Source organism: Acomys minous, assembly GCF_964271855.1.
Source record: "Acomys minous genome assembly, chromosome: 2".
Taxonomy (NCBI): Eukaryota; Metazoa; Chordata; class Mammalia; order Rodentia; family Muridae; genus Acomys; species Acomys minous.
Genome location: NC_140484.1, coordinates 91,163,387 through 91,183,562, shown reverse-complemented (window position 1 = coordinate 91,183,562; position 20,176 = coordinate 91,163,387). Strand labels below are relative to the sequence as shown.

The following is a 20,176-nucleotide window of genomic DNA, read 5'->3' as shown; positions in this document are numbered from 1 at the left end:
GGAGGGATGTCACACCATGGAGTGATGTCACACCATGGAGGGATGTCACACTGTGGATGGATGCCACACAGTGGAGGGATGTCACACCATGGAGGGATGTCACACTGTGGAGGGATATCACACCATGGAGGGAAGTCACAGTGTGGAGGGATGCCAGAACTACTGCAGGCAGATGCTCAATGATTTTTAAGAGTCCCTTTCAGGCATGGGCTTCACAGCCCAAGTTGTGCTAGAGACTCTCTGTACTCAGTGATGAGTTTGCAGCAGCCCTTTATTCTAGTACATAGAGGTGTAAAAGGCAGTAAGCTGAGAACATTCCTAATTTTTCGTTCAGAGGATACATTTTTTCTTTTGAAGACTTTCCCACCACAGTAAACATATTGAAAATAAAATCACTTAAGTTTGTGGACCACGTAAAACTCACTCCTTTGGAGTACTTTGTTTTTATTAGTCGTTTGGGTTCCTTACTTGGAGTCTTCAAGGAGGGCTGGCTGTAAAACTGTATGTTTTGATAGAGCACACAAGTAACTAAACAGCACATGAGAATGCTAGATATAAAATAAGGGTTGGGTGCTAACAGGTGTCAAGGGTTGAGCAGAAATATTCAGAATGGGAAGTGGTTACCCTGCAGCCACAGTATGAAGGACAGATATGAGAACCGTGGGCTTTGGATTAGGTTCTCAGCTGAGACAAGGGTTTAGTAGTTGTGTGATCTTCACAGGTGGCCGGCCTCTAGTAGTTAACTTCTGCATTTTTAAAATGAGGCTAGAAGTGCTTGCTTCAAAGAATTGTGTGTGTGCTGGGGGTATGAACCAAGAAAAGCACTTACACAACTAACTAGTACACAAAAATAGTCACTGGATGCTGTGTGTGTCTGTGTGTGTGTGTGTGTGTGTGTGTGTGTGTGTGTAAGACAGAAAGAGACAGAGAGAGAAAGCATTTTTCACATAAATCCCCTGAAAATTAATTAAAACCTTAAATTAATGGACTAAATTATCAATTAATTTACTTCTAATACATATGCATGTGTATATATGGGTATATATGCCCACACATATTACACGTAAGCATATTTTCATATGTTTCTTTCATGGCAGGGAGGCTAAAGCAATACAGAAATTGGGGGTACAGAGTATAATCATTGCATTTCCTCAGTGAAATAATTCAATTTTCCAGCATTTTCTTAAGATTAATCATTCTGGGACTGAAGAGATGGCTCAGCAGCTAAGACCATTTTTCTAAATAGCCCAAAGTAACAATTCTTCACTTTTCAGCTCTAATTTATTTATTACGCATTAGAGTTACATCTTAAGTCAATGAAAAGAGAAAACTGCTATGGATGCAGATACGTGTTTAGACTTATAAGCTATTCTTTCCAGCCTTGTGACTATTAAAGTTCATTTTCCTTCCTTTTAAAGTGGATACAGTGTCAGGCAACAACCATGGATAAAAGCCTGGTTTGAATTTCCCATGTTTGAAGGTTTTCAATCTTAAAAATAAAACCTCAAAAAGACAACACATCAGTTGAGTTCTTTCACTCAGGGCACCTCTTAAAGTAGTCATTTTTTTATTTCTCTACTGCACACCACCCTTTCTCAGAAAGAAAAGGCTAACTGGATTTATTGTCATTTGTTAAGTACTAAAGAGACAATTTCCCAGAGTGCAATCTCCACGATGTTGTTAGCTCCAGTGAACATGGATAAATTACAAATTTAAATTCTTTAAAAGAGCAAATGCATTCTCTCAAAAAAAGAGGAAATTTATATGCTGAAGTTAAAGTGCTACATGCATTTTTAGATACTTTTGGTTCCCTTGCCTAAACTGATGCTGTGCTGGGGCAAAGGGACCAGAAAGGGAGGTGACTGCAAATACTCCTTTTCGTCCCCATGGATCTGAGTGCTGTAGGCATGTTCTGGGGTTTTATGTACATGAGCGGAAATGAGGACTAAAAACAAGCATAATCTGTTATGTAGTTCAGAAAACACAATCTCCACTCTCACAACTTTTCAAGTTGGATGGAGGAATACAAACAGTTGCCGGGTAATGGCTGCTCCTGTGATGCTCACGCTGAGACAAATGGAGGCTTTAAACTCCACCCTACTTACTCACAGCTCTGCTTTTTTTTTTTTTTTCACAACAGCTCATTTTTCATCACCAGGAGAGGTTTGCAATTTGAGTCTGGTTACTTGTTACTCCCAGTAAATCAATATGTGTCAAAACAGCTGCAAGGCAAGTAATAGGACTCTCTCATTGGACCTCCTTGCCTCAGAGTCCCACAAGACTCTGCCAGGGTCTGTTACTATGGAAACGGAGCTAGGCACCTCTCTGGCTTATCCAGCTATAGTGAGCTGATTTTTCCCCACACAGGTGTAATATTCTGAGGAAATTTTAGAGTAAAGGAAAAAATCTTACAGAGTCAATAACAATATGTGTGACCTTCACACAGATCCATGATGATTTAATTCAAAAGCAGTTCCCAAAAGGTGTCTGCACAAGCCCCTCTCCTGACCAGCAGCTAAGTTGTTCACTGCCTTTTCCTTAGGATTCCCATATATTCACATTTCCTAAGACGAGAAAAGAAAGATCTGGAGCTATGAGATGCTGTAGGATGGAAAAGCATGAAGACTACAATATACACATATGCTGTGGAATGTCTTGAAAGAAAACTGATGGATTTTAAAGTTTTCTGCTATTATTTATGGAAGACTCAACAAGATGATCCAGGAGACCAGAAAAGTATGTTTGAGTTCTAGTAAAGGATTCGAACAAATAATGCCACATCTAAAACTGCACAAAGCTATAATTCACTTTTGGCAGCTGAAACAGACAACAGATTTTAAGCAGCGCTAGTTGGTTATCGTCTGCAGCTCTAGCAACTGTGACTAATGGAGGCAGGGGACAGGCTGCTTTAGAGTGAGCCCTGCTGTTCACGCAGCTGAAATGCACTTTGCATTCTGGGTGCTTTAAGGGAAAATGGCAGAAGGTGATTTATTATAGTTGAACTTTAAATGTGTCACAAAATTGGACAGATCATTTTTTAAAAGGTTAATCTAGTTTGAAACAGTCTCGCATTTCCTCAGCTAAATAACCGGTTTAAGGATGAGCCCACCATGTGATCCTCCTGCCTCCACCTCCCTCCCAGGTGCTAGAGTTACAGGTATGCTCCGTCTTACCCACTTCATAAACCACTGGCATTTGACAGCCATCCCACTACACGGGGCTTGGAGCGCAGTGCTCTCCCAGGAGTGTGGACTCGAACATTATGTACATAACACTTACTTGGAATAGTAAACACTCTTTACCTATAGAAAAGATTAAAAATCTCCCCTCTTTATGAAAGACTTATTTTCAACAAAGTATGTACAGCACTTGGAAAACTCCTAGCACAATTGGGACTAATGAAATTTCAGTTGTCTTTTCTATGAAGTTTCTCTACTCATTTCCTTGGAAATCATTTCCAGACAGAAGTGAGCACAGACCCAGAAGTTACTCTTTTTTAGGAAGGGCCTTGAAATACATTTGTTTTAACTGTGGTTAGCAAGTTCTAAACAACTTGCATTTCAATACACTTCTGAGTTTAAAAATAATTTAAAAATTTTGTTACAACTCATAGCGTCTTTCCTAGACTCATCAACCAAGAGGACACTCTAGGAAAAACAAGAGATGGAGATCAAGTCTATGGTTGAATATGCTTGGGAAATGATACCCAAGACATTCTAGATAATCAAAGAATGCATAGTGAATGCTCCAAGAAACTCAACGCAATGAAACCAGCATCACATAGTGCTAAGCAGTTAATATAAAAGGTATTCTGCGAGGGTTTGGCCTCCAGTTACATCACTCATTAGCTATTTATAAAGGTTTGAAAAATTGAGACATGGTTACATTTTATGTCCAGGCACTTTAGTGTCCCTAGATACCCCAGGCTGTCTCTTTTACTCACAATCCTCCTGCTTCAGTCTCACCAAATCTCAGGCATGTGTCACCATCATCAGATCCTGTGACTATGCAAGTCACTCTAGTCCTATATCTAAGCTTCCTCAACTTTAAAACAGGAATGGCAACAAGATGTCTCCCAGTGTAGTGAGAAATTAAAGTAAGATGTGCCAAATGTTCACAAGTGGTTAATAGAGTCAACTATCAATATTTAGAGTCATTTAACAGGCTGGCTAAGTTCTTTACTGTCAATCTCTACAGTTGTCTTGACCATTTTTCAGAATGGCTATGGTTTAGAATATACCTTGAACGGCCCAAATGCACTGTGTTGGTTAAGGTGATGAGTTGTTGTTAATTTTTAAAATATTCATATATGTGCTTATGTTATCTCAAAGCACATGGTGTCCTGTTCCCACATAACATTAGAGGAATGCTGTTAGGTGTAGAGATTTTGCCCCATGGGTACTGTACTGGCTCAGCCTGAGAGTTTGTAACAATTTCACACACCTGTACAGATTGTTCACATCAAGTTATTATCTTGGTGTATTTCCACATTGCTAAATTTTATAGGGATGGGACACCAAGTAGCTAAAGCATTGGTGATCAAAGAGATTGAGGATACAGCTCCCTGGTGGGCTTTACAGAGGCAAAACACAGTCCTCAGGGAGAAAATTAATATTTGAAAGTTTCCTAAGGATAATTATCAACAAAGTAAGATTTCAAAACAGAGAGGAGGAATTCAAATATACTGAGATAAGAGCTGTACCCAAGTGTGAGAGTCTGTATTCTCTGTCAACAAGAGTAGATTTGGAACCACCAAGGGGACACATGCCTGGGCATGTCTGTGAGAGAATCCCCTCAAAGGTAAGACCCAGCTGGAATGTGGGTAATGTCAGGGGTCCCATCCCTCACCAGCCCATGTCACGATGGGCCATATTCTCTTAGTCTCTGAACCATAATTAATCCTTCCACTAAGTTGTTTTCTGCAGGGCATCAGCAATGAAAAAAGTAACAACCATACTGAGAGGAAAATATGTAAGAAGTTTGGAAAAAAAACCAAACTACCTAATCTTTCCTGGCCTAAATAATAGCAACAAATACAATACAGTCCCTTGCCTTCCTCCAGAAGAGAGAAACTCAGAAAGAAAGAAGATCCATTAAAATGAACAGTCAGCTAATTAAATGACAATGTCAAAGGACCTTTAATTATTTTTAAATTCATAATTTCACCAGTTTGATGACTTCCATTAGGTTATATTTTAATCATCTTCACCAGAAAAAATAAAAAAGAATTTTGCTAATAACTCCGTGTTTTCAGGTAGTAAAAGCTACCTTCAATTGTTACCGTTCTATTGACGTTTTGTTACTTCTACATAAACTATTCTGCATGACTGGAAAAGGTGTTCTTTAGTTAACTGTGTACAATAACTGTACACAGATGTCTTTTAAAGAACATGGGTGTCTTTTAAAATATCGTTTTCTGGAGGCTGGAGTCATGGCCCAGCAATTAAGGGCACTGGCTGCTCTTCCAGAGGACCCAGGTTCAATTTCCAGCATCTCTATGGTTGTTTGACTCGAGCCTTAGAGTTTCTGTTTCACTCTGGGAGGGTGCAAGCATCAGCATTCTATTGGGTTCACAGAAGGTGATGCCTCTCACCTGGGGACACATTACCAGTCACGGTAAGACAGCACACTAGTCATCCGACTGTGATCTTGACGTCCCTTCCCAGAAGCTCACACAGACTTGTGTTACAGATGAATACTCAACATGGGAGGCCCCATTAGACAGCAGAGGATGGGAGGGAGAAAAGAACAGGCAGAGATCCAGGCAGCAGCGAGAAGCCTTTGCTTTGCATTGCAGTGGAGCATTATCCAGCTGCCTACAAATAGTAACATCTCTTTTACCGCAGAAACTGTTAAAAGAGATTTTTGTCCTCACCCCCCAAAAATCCGAAAATAGATGTAAGATTTATGTTGGGCAACGCTAAGTTTCTACCTTCAGAATATATGCCAAGCTGCTTTAAGTAGGAAAAAAACCCACAAAAATTGTTTTTTAAAAATACTTCTGTGTGTACGACATGTGTGTGTGCATGACCACAGATGCACACACACACACACTACAGTGAACACAGGTCACACAGAACAACTGCAGTGACCTGTCCTTGCCTTCTTCCTTCTTAGACACAGACATTCGTCCATATCTTGCTGCTGGCTAAGCAGGGTACCTAGCCAGCAAACCTCTAGGGATTCTTCTGCCTCCACCCACTGAGGTTATGGACAAATTATACCAGGCGCAGTTTTAGCTGCGTCCCAATGAACCCAGGGCCCCATGCTTGCATGACAAGTGCTTTACTTAGTAAACCAACTCCCCAGACCCACTCACCAAAACAACCCCATAGTTTTGTTCACACGAGATACAGGGAAAACTCTGGCTTGTGTGATTATTGTATATCAGCTAGAGATTTATTTTTTAATTTAGGAGTCTAGATACTACAGAGGATTGTTCCCTTTACTTGAAGGTTTCTTTATATTTGGGTAAAGACTAATTCAGTCCCTCTAGACACAAGCACATATGAACATATGTCTACATAAGCATCAGTGGCTCATATTCAAATGTGTCTTCATTGTATGCTGTCCTCTAGAAATTCATAGATAGTACATATACTTAGCAGAGAAGCTGCAAAAGAAATCTTCCTGGTTCTTTTTCTGAATGCCACACATGGTTTGACATTATTATTTTTCTTTCATTGTACAAAGAGAAGTTATGTTCATACCCATATCCAGTCACAGAATGATAGCAGTGAAAAGCCATGAAGGCAGATATAGGCTCACATGTGTGTGTGTGTGTGTAGCACTGGCTGAGGGCTAACTCTTTGTGGCCCTGTGTTTCTATCACTGTGTTATCTTCAGGATTGAAGTCACATGTTTTAAATTATTTTAAATGACTCTGCATTGTTCTTTGAATTCAGCAGGCTCATTAATTCCTTAGGAAAACAAGGATGGATGGATAATAGAGGATGAAGTCTGAGAGAGCATGTTTCACTGTCTGTATGTTTTAAATAGTAGCATTCATGAATGTCTCAAGGAAGACAAAGATGCAGTCAATAGCCTCAAGAGATGTGATAAATTTTAAGTTTAAATTTAAGTTTTAAAATATGTTGATAGAAAAAAATGCAGCTCAGTCCTTGACAGTGGCCTCGCACCATCTGTATAGGAGGATTTCACTATCAGCACTTGCCCTTTAATCCAAGTGTTCATAAACATATAATTCAAATATTATCTTCTACAGCCCTAAGATCAACACTGTTGACTTTCTGAATAATACCTGCCATTTCCCTCACACGATCAGTCAGAGCACAGTGACAATCCAACCAGAAAGGGCTAGCCAATTACAAATCTAAGCACTCGTCAAAGCACATGTATCAGCACGGTATATTTAGTCTACTGATCCAACATGGAGAGAAAATAGAGAAATGTACAATAAGGGTGCATTTGGTGTACCTCAAGTTCAGTTAATAAGTCTTTACTAAGGACAAGAAGAAGTTGTCTCTGATTCCTATTACTCTATCTGGGTGGACAAAGACTCACAGGACAAATATATGTCTTCAAAAGCTTCTCTGTGCAGTGACTGGCAGTCACTGAAGAGGCAATTGGCTCTGTGCAGAGATGTAACATCTGTCGACTGCTTGACTGTAGTGGGTCCTAGATCACAACCCTGATCCCAAATCTTAGGAGGCATCATGGAAGAGGGTGCAGAAAGATTGGAAGACAGAGAGCACTGCTGTGCAATGGTGTCTGCTGGGCACCTCATGGCCACAGCACTCATGACCTCACAACATGCACTCAACTACATGCACAAGAGAAGCCAGTCAAGAATCCAGCAGGGGTGAGGGAGGGGGCTGGGAGCTAGTGGAAGCTGATGCATACTTGGGGAGAGAGACTCAGTTATTGTCAGGTGAGTGGCTCTTGGTAGCTTGACCGTGCTCCACTGATAGCTCCACAGGCAACATAAATCTGATTCAATCAGTTATTAAAAACAAAACATAGAATTGGGAGGGAGAAATTGGGGATAGTTAAAAAGAAAGTAGGGTGCATATGATGAAAACATAACATATACATGAAATTCTTAAGAATAAAAATATTATTAAATATATCTGCCAGAAGGTGGAAGAAGATTCTCCAACATTACAGAAAGCCTCGGGTGACTGTTCAGGCAGCAAATTGTCTCTGTCATTTTTTTCATTGTGGAAGCTGCTAACCTGCACTTCCGATTCACTCAGGCAATTAAGTTCTATTCCTTCTCAAGTCTCTGATGGGATTGAACACCAGATAGTTTAGTCTTACAATTAAGCTTAGCTGTTTAGGGTTTAAGATGGTTTTAGGTCTAGATAGATGTTTTAAGTTGATAGAGATGAGATATGATAGATATTGATTTACATTCAGAATTTTAGACTCACCAAGATAGGAAAGATGTTTTCTTCAAGTTTGCCAAATACAAACAGCCAAATCTCTATGAATGTAACATTTATATAATTTCAGATTGTTTTGTGGTTCTTCTTGCTGTATGAAATTTATTTATGTGAATTAATATAAATGTATATGTAAAAATAAATATAATAATAAAAATAAATGTATAATACAAAAAATCTATGACTGTTTTCATGAATGTAGCTTTGTGAACAAATAAATTTGTTTTACAGTTTAAGCAGTTCTACAGATTTCCTTGAATCTGTATGTTCTTTAAAAATCAACTTTCACATAAGAATTGCTACAAAAGAGTAAAACTATGTAAAAGTGCAAGAATTATGGTTAAATCTCACTAAATAACTGCTTTAAGTATGTCCCAACAGCCTGATGCTACACCTTGCTGGCAGTCAGTGAGTGACCTCAGTGTAGCTCATGATTTTACAGGCTTGTCTGAGTATGTGATACTAAGTGAGAACACTATCACTCAGGAACATGATGATTTCACTCACAATAAAAGCCTAATTCTCCTATAAATGATAGAATAAAATTAGCAGAAAGGAAACATTTCCTGAAAAGAAAATGGACCATCAAAAACAAGCCCCTAATAACTACTATAAACTCTTTACCCCTGTCATAAACATGGATATTGAAATCTTTGGCAAATGAACAAACATGAAAACCAGACACAATAAAGTAAGCATACTGGCTTCTTCTGTCGCTAGACCCTAGGTGATATCTGAGGAAACAGCGTCCATATTATTACATCTCTATCACAAAAATAATAGACTGTTTCATAAGGCCCCTTGCTTTGACTGTGGGCTCTGGGGTCTCATATTCTCAACTGAGCAATTAGCTTGGTAAAATGTTAATGTATCCGCAGAGACTCTAATCCGTCATTATTTAATGTGGTGGTGTGAAAGCAGGCAGCAGAGCTTTAAAAATGTTTTCTTTACAACAAAGAGCAAGGCAACAATAGCAACCTGGGCGCCTGCCTCCCCTTGTGAGGCCCTGGACCCAGGGCGATTCACCAGCCTCTAATGCTGCTCTGTGTTTATATCACATGTCTGTCATTCCCAAGCAGAATAGCTATAATTATCTGGATGTGTTTATATCAAGTAAACACTGAGCAGAAATTAGGTAAAAATGATGGATAGGGTTTAAGATCAAATTAAGGTAAAATTTTATTTGTCCGTGTTGCAGATTCTTAAGGAGGCCTGTGGTGTTAATATGTTCTAGTTATAAGTTGAAACGAATAAAATTTTCCACCGACAGGTTTCCTATGGGTCATCTCTGATGCATCTCAGAGGGCTCAGTGTCGCTTGCTCCTACCTGACACTTCAGTTCTACAACACGACCAACAAGATGCCTTCAACATGCTCAAACGAGGAGCAAGTAGAGCCCAAAAGGACACAAAAAGAAAAAAAAAAGAAAAAAAAAAAAAAAAAAGGACTTTTCTTAGCCAAAGCTTTCTGGGGGTTGTACATTGTTATGTTTTCATTTTTAAAAGAATTTTTGGCCTTAGAAAATATCATAACTTGTTTAGAGAAACTAACCTTTCTTGACTGTTACTAAGTCAGATTCTGAGTAAAAAGCTTCAAGGTCAACCTCACAGAGTTTCTGTCAGCCCCTGAGGACACTGATGGTTTAAATCAGGGCCGTTCTCTCTTTTCTAACTCAGAAAACTAGGTGGGAACTGTCCATCACTGTTAAGCCAGGAAACGGTAGTGAGGGAGTGTTTGTGGGGTTTTGGTGTTGGGGATCAAACTCAGGACCACAGAATGCAAAGCAAACCTCCTCGTAAGTGTGCTTTATCCCTGCTCTCTAGACAGAGTTTTCAGTCTCATCACACTGGTCCCTAATGCAGACTTGTGGAAACCCCACGCTGAACCAATCTGCAAAGCTGCCCAGAAGCAATAGGATGATGATTTCTTTCCACGCTGTGATACATGGAAGGTCCTAGAAGGGCACATTTTTCACTCCATTCTACTGAAATGAAATGAATACAGGAGACGTAAATAAATGGCTCCCCTTTCCCATGGGAGCCGATACTGCTGTGTGTATAAGGGCATGCTCTACTCACCCAGCCTCCAGTAGCATAAAGAATGTCTACCACTGCTGCACAGGTTCACACCCTGCAGCCTCAGTGACACCAGAGGGCATCCCTCTTTGGTCAGAAGCCACACTTCCCTTGACATTGTCTCTGACTCAGGTTCAGGGAATGCTCACATAGATGAGAAGGAGAAAAAGGACTTTACCCTGATGAAAAGGATCTTCTCGCCAACTCGGTATCGACCTTGGGAGAGCCGTTCCACACAGAACTTGGTCGGACACTTGCAGGGAGGATCTTCAGAGATTCTTTTCACCTGAAATAGAGCAGCACATTCATTGCCTCCAATAAAGCTGCATGTGGTTTTTCTCCAGGGGCTTAATCATAGCTGAACTGTTGATTATTTAGATTTGTTCTATGTCAGAAACGAGGCTCTGAGCATGCAGCTGATGATGACACTGAGGAGGAAGGAGGATGAGATCAGTTGGCATGGTAGCAGCCACGAGCTGGAGAGTCAGAAAGACAGTATGTGTGGGGACCATACAATAAAGGTGTAAAAAGGTAAAACAAAACAGGCATAGGCTAACCACACTGAAAGCTATGGCAAACGCATATGACACAGAATGTTTCTTCAATACAATTCCACTATACTAATCTACTTAATTTTGAAATAAATGAAGAACATTTTTTTAAGGAAACTCTTTTTTCTTCTTTGAAACTCTAAGGTTTTCCCCTGAAATTTTACCAACAGATTACTCAGACTCATCCACATTTTACCCCATCTTAGGTATCATATAGAGTATTGGCTGTCACATAAAATGAATAATTAAAACATGACTCTGATTAATGTTCTTTTGGAGTTCTCATAGATAGCATGAATAATACTATAAATACTATAAATCTTAAGAATAGCTCTAGAAAATGTATCTGTTTTTATAACCCATAAATCTTCCAGAATGTTTTTAAATGAGAAAGTTTTTTCAGACAATCTAGAACAGCTCCAATATTTCATATATTTCATATTTTCAACATCAAATACTTCCTTGTAATTTTCTTGAACTAATAAGCTGTTAGCCACTACCATCTTGTATAGATAAGATTAATTCAATAGATATGAAAGCTGTGGTACTTAGAGCTGGCTATCAAGAAACACAACCATTATTTATTTACTTACTCATTTACTGTGTGTTTTTTGTTTATATGTATTTCAGTATATAGTATTATACACATATGCTCATGGAGTGTATGAGTATGCACGCATGTGCAGGAGGGCACTAGGTGATCTCTTCTCTCTCTCTCTCTCTCTCTCTCTCTCTCTCTCTCTCTCTCTCTCTCTCTCTCTGCCTTATTCCCTTGAGACTGAGTTTCTCACTGAACCTGGAGCTATTCTAGTGACCAGCAAGCCCCAGAGATCCTCTTGTCTCTATTGCCCATAGCATTGAAGTTACAGGCATAGATGTGACCAGATCTGGCTTATATGAGGGCGTTAGGACCTAAACTCAGGTCTTTATGCTTGACCAGTAAGCACTCTCAACCCTGAGCCACAACTCAAACATTATTTTTAATGATACAATGTCTGGAATTCACTCTTCTACCAAGCAAAAACCATTGAGAAAGTAATTTATGAACTTCCCTAATTTTGGTTATAAAGAGTTATACAATGTTTTTGCTAGAATATGGAAGGTTGCAGAAGTATGAAGGCTAAAGGCAGCAGAATGAAAGTCAGGAATAATGGAAGAATCCAAGAATAAAATTACCTTCAGAACAACCAAACTATGCCTCAATGAAACAAACAAAAACAACACTAATTTGAAATTGAAAGAACTAACTTCACAACACACATGTCCACCAGTGCCTTTCCAATCCTGAATATTTACAATGACACAAATCCCAATATTCTGAGTCGTTACTGTGATGGTAGATCAATACTGAATCAGTATTGATCAATCTTAGCATCTCCTTGTTGGGTTTAGTTCCTTAAAGGCTAAGGTAATATTGTATCTCATCTTAAACACTAGACATAAAGCTAACACCCTAACTGAGCAGAAAGGAGTTTAACAAATGCTCTCTGGACACATCCATAATCATACTAACGATGGTGTGTTTGTGTGTGTGTGTGTGTGTGTGTGTGTGTGTGTGTGTGTGTGAAGCAAAAATAGAAGAGAAAAGGCCAGACTAGGGGCAGTGGAAACACATTGTTGAGTTAACGGTGAATGATGACAGCCCTGCTTCTCACATTACTATGAGGTAATTCTGTCTGCCAGGTGCTCTGTTCTTGGCTAGGAACTGGGCCAGTTTGGGGATGAAATGAGATTTCAAGAGGGGCCTGGTTACTCAAAATTATACTATCTCTCATCCCCAGACTGAGGAAGTTGATGAAAAAAAGGAGACAGCAAGAGCCATTTCTTAGAACTTTATTCAACACCCCGTGAGAGCAAGCTCAACACAACAGAACTCCAAGAGGAGCCCCTGGGCCGACCTCCCCGCCTATCATGGCTGAATCGCTCCACCAGGACATGGGGAATAAAGCAATCTGAATGGACACCACTGTGTTTCCTCTGTGAGATCTTGATTAAGGAAGGGGGGCTTTATTGTCCACATAAAAGGTCACCTATTTCCCTGCGGTTCCCTAAGAATCAGACAAGAAAATGTGAGCAAACAAAGGTGGCTTCAGTCCTGGCTCTTTCTGAAGTTGTTTGCTGGAATATGATCATCTTGGCACAGGCTTCTCTTTCTTTTGCAGTCTTCTCTGTTTCTGTTTCCTTTGCTTCCTTCCTTTACTCTTCCATATCCTCATCTTTCTTTCCTTTTGGGCGTAGCATACAATAACTTTGTAGAAAATAACCCAGTGCTAATTTCACAGAGAAACTTAGAGAATCATCTTTTTCTATTCACCTTTTTTCCCCAGTACATCTATTGGGTTACAACAAGTTCACTTCCAAATGGCTATGTGTACCTGGTGTGCCTCAAAGTGGCTGTAATGGTAATTATTTCCTTTCTACCTTAGATACATGGGGTCTGATTTAAAGCATTAATGAGGTTTAAATTACTTTTCTTTCTGCCCCACTGTCTCTGAGATAAAATACTTCAGTGAAAAACCATCAATTCAGTGAAAAACCATCAATAACTTCAATTCAGCTTACAAGACTGAAGAATGGAGGAGACGGTAAGAAAGGCCTATAGTTCCAGTATATTTGAGAAATTCCACATCAACTAGATCTTTTGAGCAAGCTCAGCACAGCCTGTGTGATATTGGCAAGCTTTCTGAATGCCAGGCAGAGAAAGCAACACTTCACATTTCCCACTCTAACCTAATCCTTCTCCATAGGCATTGTGCTGGGAGTGTTTCTTTTGAGCATTCCTTGAGAAATGATAGTCTTATGATTTACAAGATACAAGAGTTCTCACTGGTAAGAGGCAGTTGTGTCCACTTTGCACATTATATGTGTCCACTAACACACATTCCTCCATTAAACCAATAGTTATATTCTCTTAAGTGCCCACAGATCTTTGAGCTGGAAGAACAGACCTTAGAGTCACAGCTTGAGGGTTCTCCTGTCTTGTGTCTCTAAATGACTGGTTGTTGTTGTTGTTGTTGTTGTTGTTGTTGTTGTTGTTGTTGTTGTTCTGAGTTAGAATATCCATAAAACATCATCTACTCCTTATCAGAGTTATTATACACCTTGGAGTTCTCTTGTATTTTTCACCTTCCCAAAGATGAAGAATGGCTAGCCATGAGACAGCCTACTGAGGAAGTGGGAGCATCCTTGCTCCTTCTCCCTGGTTCTGATGCACGAGTCCAAGTGGCAGCACCTCTTTCATTACAACATGACAGCAGAGCACAAACACACATTTCAGAAGAAATGATCGAATGCAGAGGACAACTAGGAGACTTCTCACACTAAGCTTCTCTAGCAGGGAGCTGGGTAGAGGTAGACTAATAAAGTACCATACTTGACTGTGGGAATCAGACTGCTCCTTGAGAGGAACGCACATTTAGGCATCATTCCCAACTGCTTCACTGCATACTTAAAAATACTTTAGGCAACAACAAGTAAACCTTAACACATATCTAGGGTGAGAAATGACATGAAAAACTGCATGTGTAAGTTGAGGAAATGGCTCATGCTTGCCATGAAAATAATAAAAATATTTATTTGGATCCTCAATAGCCATGTCAAAAAAAAAAAGCCAGCACATGTCTGTAACCCCAACACTGTGGGAATGGAAACAGGAGGATCCTTGTAGCTCTCTGGCCAGCTAGTTGGCCTAAAACAGTGAACTCTAGGTTTAGTGAGAGGCCCTACATTAAAATAATAATAATAATAATAATAATAATAATAATAATAATAATAATAATAATAATAAAAAGAGAATCAGTGTGGGCCTCTAGCCTCTTTATACATAAATACACATGTACATACAAGCCCCCCAGAGGTACACATGCACACAATCTTTTATAGAGGTAACATAAAGTAAATATTAAAAAGACTAAAACATATGGAAATGTGCATTTAAAAGTATCAAGAAGTGTGTTGAAGAACTAACACCATGTACCTCAACATGAAAGAGGTGGAACAAAGGACAAAAGAGTTGGAAAACACACTGTGGTATCCATGGGGCAGGGCTTCAGGTATATCCTAGAGAACCCTAGTCATTCTCCCTGACTCCAGCTTGCATTCTGTCGGAGCACGCTGGGTGTAAGGAACAGCTGCACAAAGGAACTTCAAGAATCTAGCGATGAAAGAAAGCTATGGTAGTACTAGGCCTGGACCTCATAATAAGAGCTGTGAGGTTCTCCTGGCTAGGCATTCAGGAAGTCAATGGAACACTGGCCAGACACTCCTCAGGCCTGACACCACAGTATAGGGGGAAATAATGTAAGTAGATGTCACAGCTCAGAGGGGAAAGAACAAGAACAGGTGTAGCAGCCCAGAGAGACGCACTGGAAGAAGAAAGCCAAACTCGTGCTGAGACTGAAGAAAAAGCTTAAAACACCATGGAAAAATTACTCTCAACATACACACAGCATGCCTTTGTTATATTATAATATCATCCAATTGCTTTGCAAAGTCTGAAAACTAAGCCTTATGAGAAGCAAGACCTGTGGTCGATCGTAAAGAAATTCTAAAACACCTTCCTATGGCATGGAAGCTCCCTGACTATTTGTGTATTCTGAGTGGAGTGTGTGGCTATCAACAAGAAAGCATATTAAAACATATTGTATGGGATACTTTCGTGGGACAAGATTAAGTTTGCTGCCTTTGTGTCTCACAGCTGCTCAGGCAGTTGTTAAGTTTCTGCTTTTTAAAATTTGTCACGCAGAAAAGCAAAAGATGGGTACGTGTCTCCTTTTTCCATCTAAAAGCAGCCATCAGGCACTCTCCCACTCTTTCTAGCTCAGACCCTAGCGAGGAAGGCCTGCAGTCCTGGAAGGCCTGCATTCTACCAACAGAAAGCATGAAGGTTGCTGCCTGTCCTCCAAGGACTTTGCTTGCTCTGGCAAGACATACCTCAGTCTTATGACTCTAGTACTGTCATGTTCCATAAACTTGCAGGTGATTATAACCCATAAATACAAGCTTTGCATAAGTGACATCAAGATGACTCATGGTTTTTCTTGTTCAGTAACGTCTTCATGCATTTAAGATATTAGCATGCTAGTACATGGGAATAATTGTCCAGCACACCACTCCCATAAGCAGGGATTGTTTAATATGCCTACAAACTGCTTTTCCTTATAATGATGATGTCTCTGAAGTGTGTTGTAGTCACTAAAGCCTGTGCCTAGAGGACTGCAGAGGAGACAAACCCAAGAGTTAGATAAATACCTGCTGAAACCCAAGCTCCTCTCCTTTTAGCATCATGAAACTTCCAATTTTCACTCTCCCTGCAAGCAACCTCCCTTTGAGATATAACATCTCTCAAAAAAGCAAAATGGCCAACACTGGCCAATACTAGGCAGTCAATAATGTACAATCACATTTTCTGCCAAATGCTTTGCCCCCTTTCTCAACAATCCTCAAGATTTGTATCCATGAAACAAGGAATCGGGAACTAATAACAAGGAGGCTTAAGTGTTTTCAAAAACCATTTTCAAGGAGTTGACTCATTATCTAGATGCCCAGATACAGCTCAATGGGATTAAGCAGCACTTTATTTTACATTACTGGTTCAGTTTTGACTTTCAGGATGAGCTGAAGGAGCACACAGTTTTTTCATTTAGGTTAAAATGAATTCAAAGGAGCTGAAATGCAGTGAGGTTAGAATGATCTGAGAAGGCAGAGTAGGATTTATAATTGGCAGAAAAACTGCTGCTAAGACTTGTAAACTTATCAGGGGATGGCAGCATGTGCCTATAATCCCAGAACTCGGGAGTTCGAGGCCAGCCTGGTCTACAAAGCAAGTCCAGGACAGCCGAGGCTACACAGAGAAATCCTGTCTTTAAAAACAAACAAACAAACAAACAAACAAGCAAACAAACTTCACTCACTGCATCATCCAGTAGGTTCCCAGTACTCTTCTTTCCTGAAGACTTTGATGAAGGAGAAGGCGAAGGGGATGGGGCAGAAAGCGTCTCTTCTTGTTCAATTTCTTTTTCCAGCTTTATCAGACCAGGAGGCTCCACACCATACCTTTCAAAAGCATGAGACTGTTATGCATGCACACGTTATAACAATGTAACAGCCATACAGGATTCTGGATTATGAGTGCCACAAGCTACTGCCTTTTTAGAATGGCATAGACTCCAAAACTGAAATGGGGCTTTGTGAATTAACATCCTTGGAGCAGAGTAAAAGCACATGTAGTCACTGTGCGTGTATGTATAAGCTCACATGCACGGAGGTATATGATGTGAAGATACTCAATAACACATTACTGTCTCAGCAACATAAGCACCCACAGGGAATTTATATTGAAATTTTTTCTTTAACAGAATTGATGTACAAGTACTATAATTAAAACCTTATTCAGAATATACGCTTGGCAATGTCAGAGATTAGACCAGAGGCTTGATATCAAAATCAAAACAACAGAAACCTAAAATTAAAAAAAAAAAAAGACCAACGGCTTCTATAGAGAAGAGACTCAGTGTGAGTTGTTCATTTCCTATGAAGCCAGAGCAATGCATGTGGTTACACAATATTATCAGCCAAGCCCTTAGGAATACCACAGTAAAAGCACAGACGTTATTACTGGGAGAGGAAACAAGAAAAATTCAGAACAATGCCTAAAAGATCAGTAAACTCTACATGTTGCAGAGACTCACAGAAGGAGAAGGAGAGGGGATGGGCAAGAAAGAACGTGCCAGTGTCTGTGATCCTTGTGTGTCCCACCATCTGGTTTTCCTTAACTAGAACGTAAAGATATACTAAGTTTTACAGCTCCGTATCAGCTGTGCTTAGTGGAGGATGCCAGAGATAATTCTGGAACTTGACAGCTATGAGAAATTTAGGAAACAATCACGGCGTACACTTTCATTAGCAGAAAGACAAAGTCTGCAGAAGACTGAGTCTGGAGAGAATCTCAAACAAAGACTCCTTGTTGTCAGCCTGCCTGCACTTTTGGATCAGGTGATGATTTATTATAAAGGAGAGAAAAACGCCATTTGGTGATGAAAAGGTTGTTGTGAACCAAGTGTGACAGAGCACACCCGTGACCCTGGCACTCCGGAGGCAGAAGCAAGAAGACGTTAAGTTTGTGACCAGTCTAGACTAGTTGGAAGCACCCTGTATCCAGAGAAGGTGAGAGAAACAAAATGGGGAGTTATTAGATAACATACACTATAGTCTATGAGCAGAGAATAAATCCTGACACCATGCCTCTAACTTTTGGTTGAGTGCTGTGTCAATTCAGCAGCCAGTGTAGAACCTTGCTTATATCCTCCCGCGGTGGCCTGCTACCTGATAGCTCTCACTGCACACCGTGCAGTGCAAATATCTAGGGAGACAGGTTTTCCTCCTGGTGATGTTTGATTCTGACAGAGGCGCTTCAGTTGGTTTAGTTACCCACTCTTCCCCCTCAGTTGAAAGATGAAAGGAGGTGGTTAAGATGATCAGGCTTGACTCAGTTTACACCTCTAGGGAGAAATCACCCCCTTCCAAGCCCCAAGCTACTTCGTTCACACTAATGGCTTTGTTCTCCAGCTCAATCATAGACATTCAGCATGCCTGCTAACTTGGGACTTTTTAGTCATAAAGGAAACACATGATATCTAATCTGCCACTGTCTTCTTTCTTTCTTTCTTTCTTTCTTTCTTTCTTTCTCTCTCTCTTTCTTTCTCGCTCTCTTCATTTCTTTCTTTCTTTCCTCTTTCTCTTTCTTCCTTTCTTAATACTTTGGATAGTCAGAAAGGGTTCTGTGTATCAGGTACCTTTTGAGAGCTGCAACGCTCATGTAAGAATCCAGGGCCAACATCTTACAATGCTACAACAACCGCTAATCTCTTAAGTAACTTTAGTTCCATAATGAGCAAACACTTGCTATAAAGATCTAGCCACCACATTTCATATTTCTATGTGTAGCTATTTGTGCATGATTTTAAGACACAGGGTGCACTATGGATTCTACCATGGTAGAGAACACATCTGACTCACAACAACCTCAGCTTTCATACTAACAGGCCGGAAAGTCTTACAAGGCAACCCTGTTAGCTGCTCTTGAATTCTTAGCTCCATCAAGGTGTGAAGCCAGCCTGTGTTGAGTGTTCTCAAGAGAATAATATAAGGCAGGCTGTGAGTCTGGAGGGATCTGAGACACTGTGTTCACAGCCAACTCCCTATCAATTATAAGTGAGAACATCATATTTGGAAATGTAAACTAGGTAGATTAGAAAATATTATATTTCAACAACAGGTGGATGAAGGCTGCCTCCCAAGAACGAAGTGCATATACTTTGTCTTAAAATATAGAGAAGTAGCAAATATGCCATTAGAGTAGCAACAGGCTCAGCTTCTGTCCAACACAAAACATACAGGCCAGCTTTGCATGAAACTGGTAACAGACATCACACATGGAAAATGTTTCCTTGGAGATTCTTCTTTCCTGAGAAAATTAGCTATGCCACTGACAAACTCAGCTCTGAGCCTGTATTTCTGCCTAGATTGCTTTTGAATTCTTTAAGCTGTTTAGGGTAGAGTCAGCCAGTATCAGAATGCACGCTTGAATATGATTCATTGGTTTCCTGCCAGTCTGGAGGTGTCAGCAGGCTGTACATTAAAACCCACCACCAAGGCTGGAGACTTGTACCTGTAAGCTAATTTAGTCACCAAATGCACTTTTCTTTTCTTCAAAAGGCTATCTCAGTAAAAGTGATAACTTTTTGGGTTTTTTTTTTCTTCAGGCGGGGAGGGGTTGAGATAGGGCTTCTCTGTGTAGCCTTGGCTGTCCTGGACTTGTTTTGTAGACCAGGCTGGCCTCGAACTCACAGAGATCCATCTCCCTCTCTGAGTGCTGGGATTAGAGGCGTGCGCCACTGTGCCCAGCTCAGTGATAATGTCTATACCTCTTTATATACTCACTCTTCACAAATTAATGTGTCTCTTGTCCAAGAACAGGGTGTTAGAACTTTTGGGGAAGGGGGTTTCCTTTTCTAAACCTCAATAAGGGTCCTACTGGAGTCATCAAGAAATCTGAAGTCACTAAGGTGAAGTCCTGATTCCTGCAGAGCCCAGAGGCACAGATCTGGTTTAAATACTAAGGGACTGGCCGGTTATTTTCATCTTA

The 20,176-nt window shown here is 40.2% G+C and overlaps 1 protein-coding gene across 9 annotated transcripts in view; it reads right to left on the bottom strand.

Annotated features, from left to right (window-relative positions):
• Nucleotides 1–20,176, bottom strand: part of GAS2 (growth arrest specific 2) — a 126,425-nt gene that overhangs the window by 34,412 nt on the left and 71,837 nt on the right. For all 9 annotated transcript variants that reach the window (XM_084762429.1, XM_084762427.1, XM_084762433.1 and 6 more), the window contains 2 exons: nt 16,944–17,085; nt 10,659–10,766 (listed from right to left, as the gene is read on the bottom strand). In XM_084762429.1, the coding sequence (XP_084618555.1) occupies nt 10,659–10,766; nt 16,944–17,085 (250 nt within the window). The remainder of the gene's footprint in view (nt 1–10,658; nt 10,767–16,943; nt 17,086–20,176) is intronic.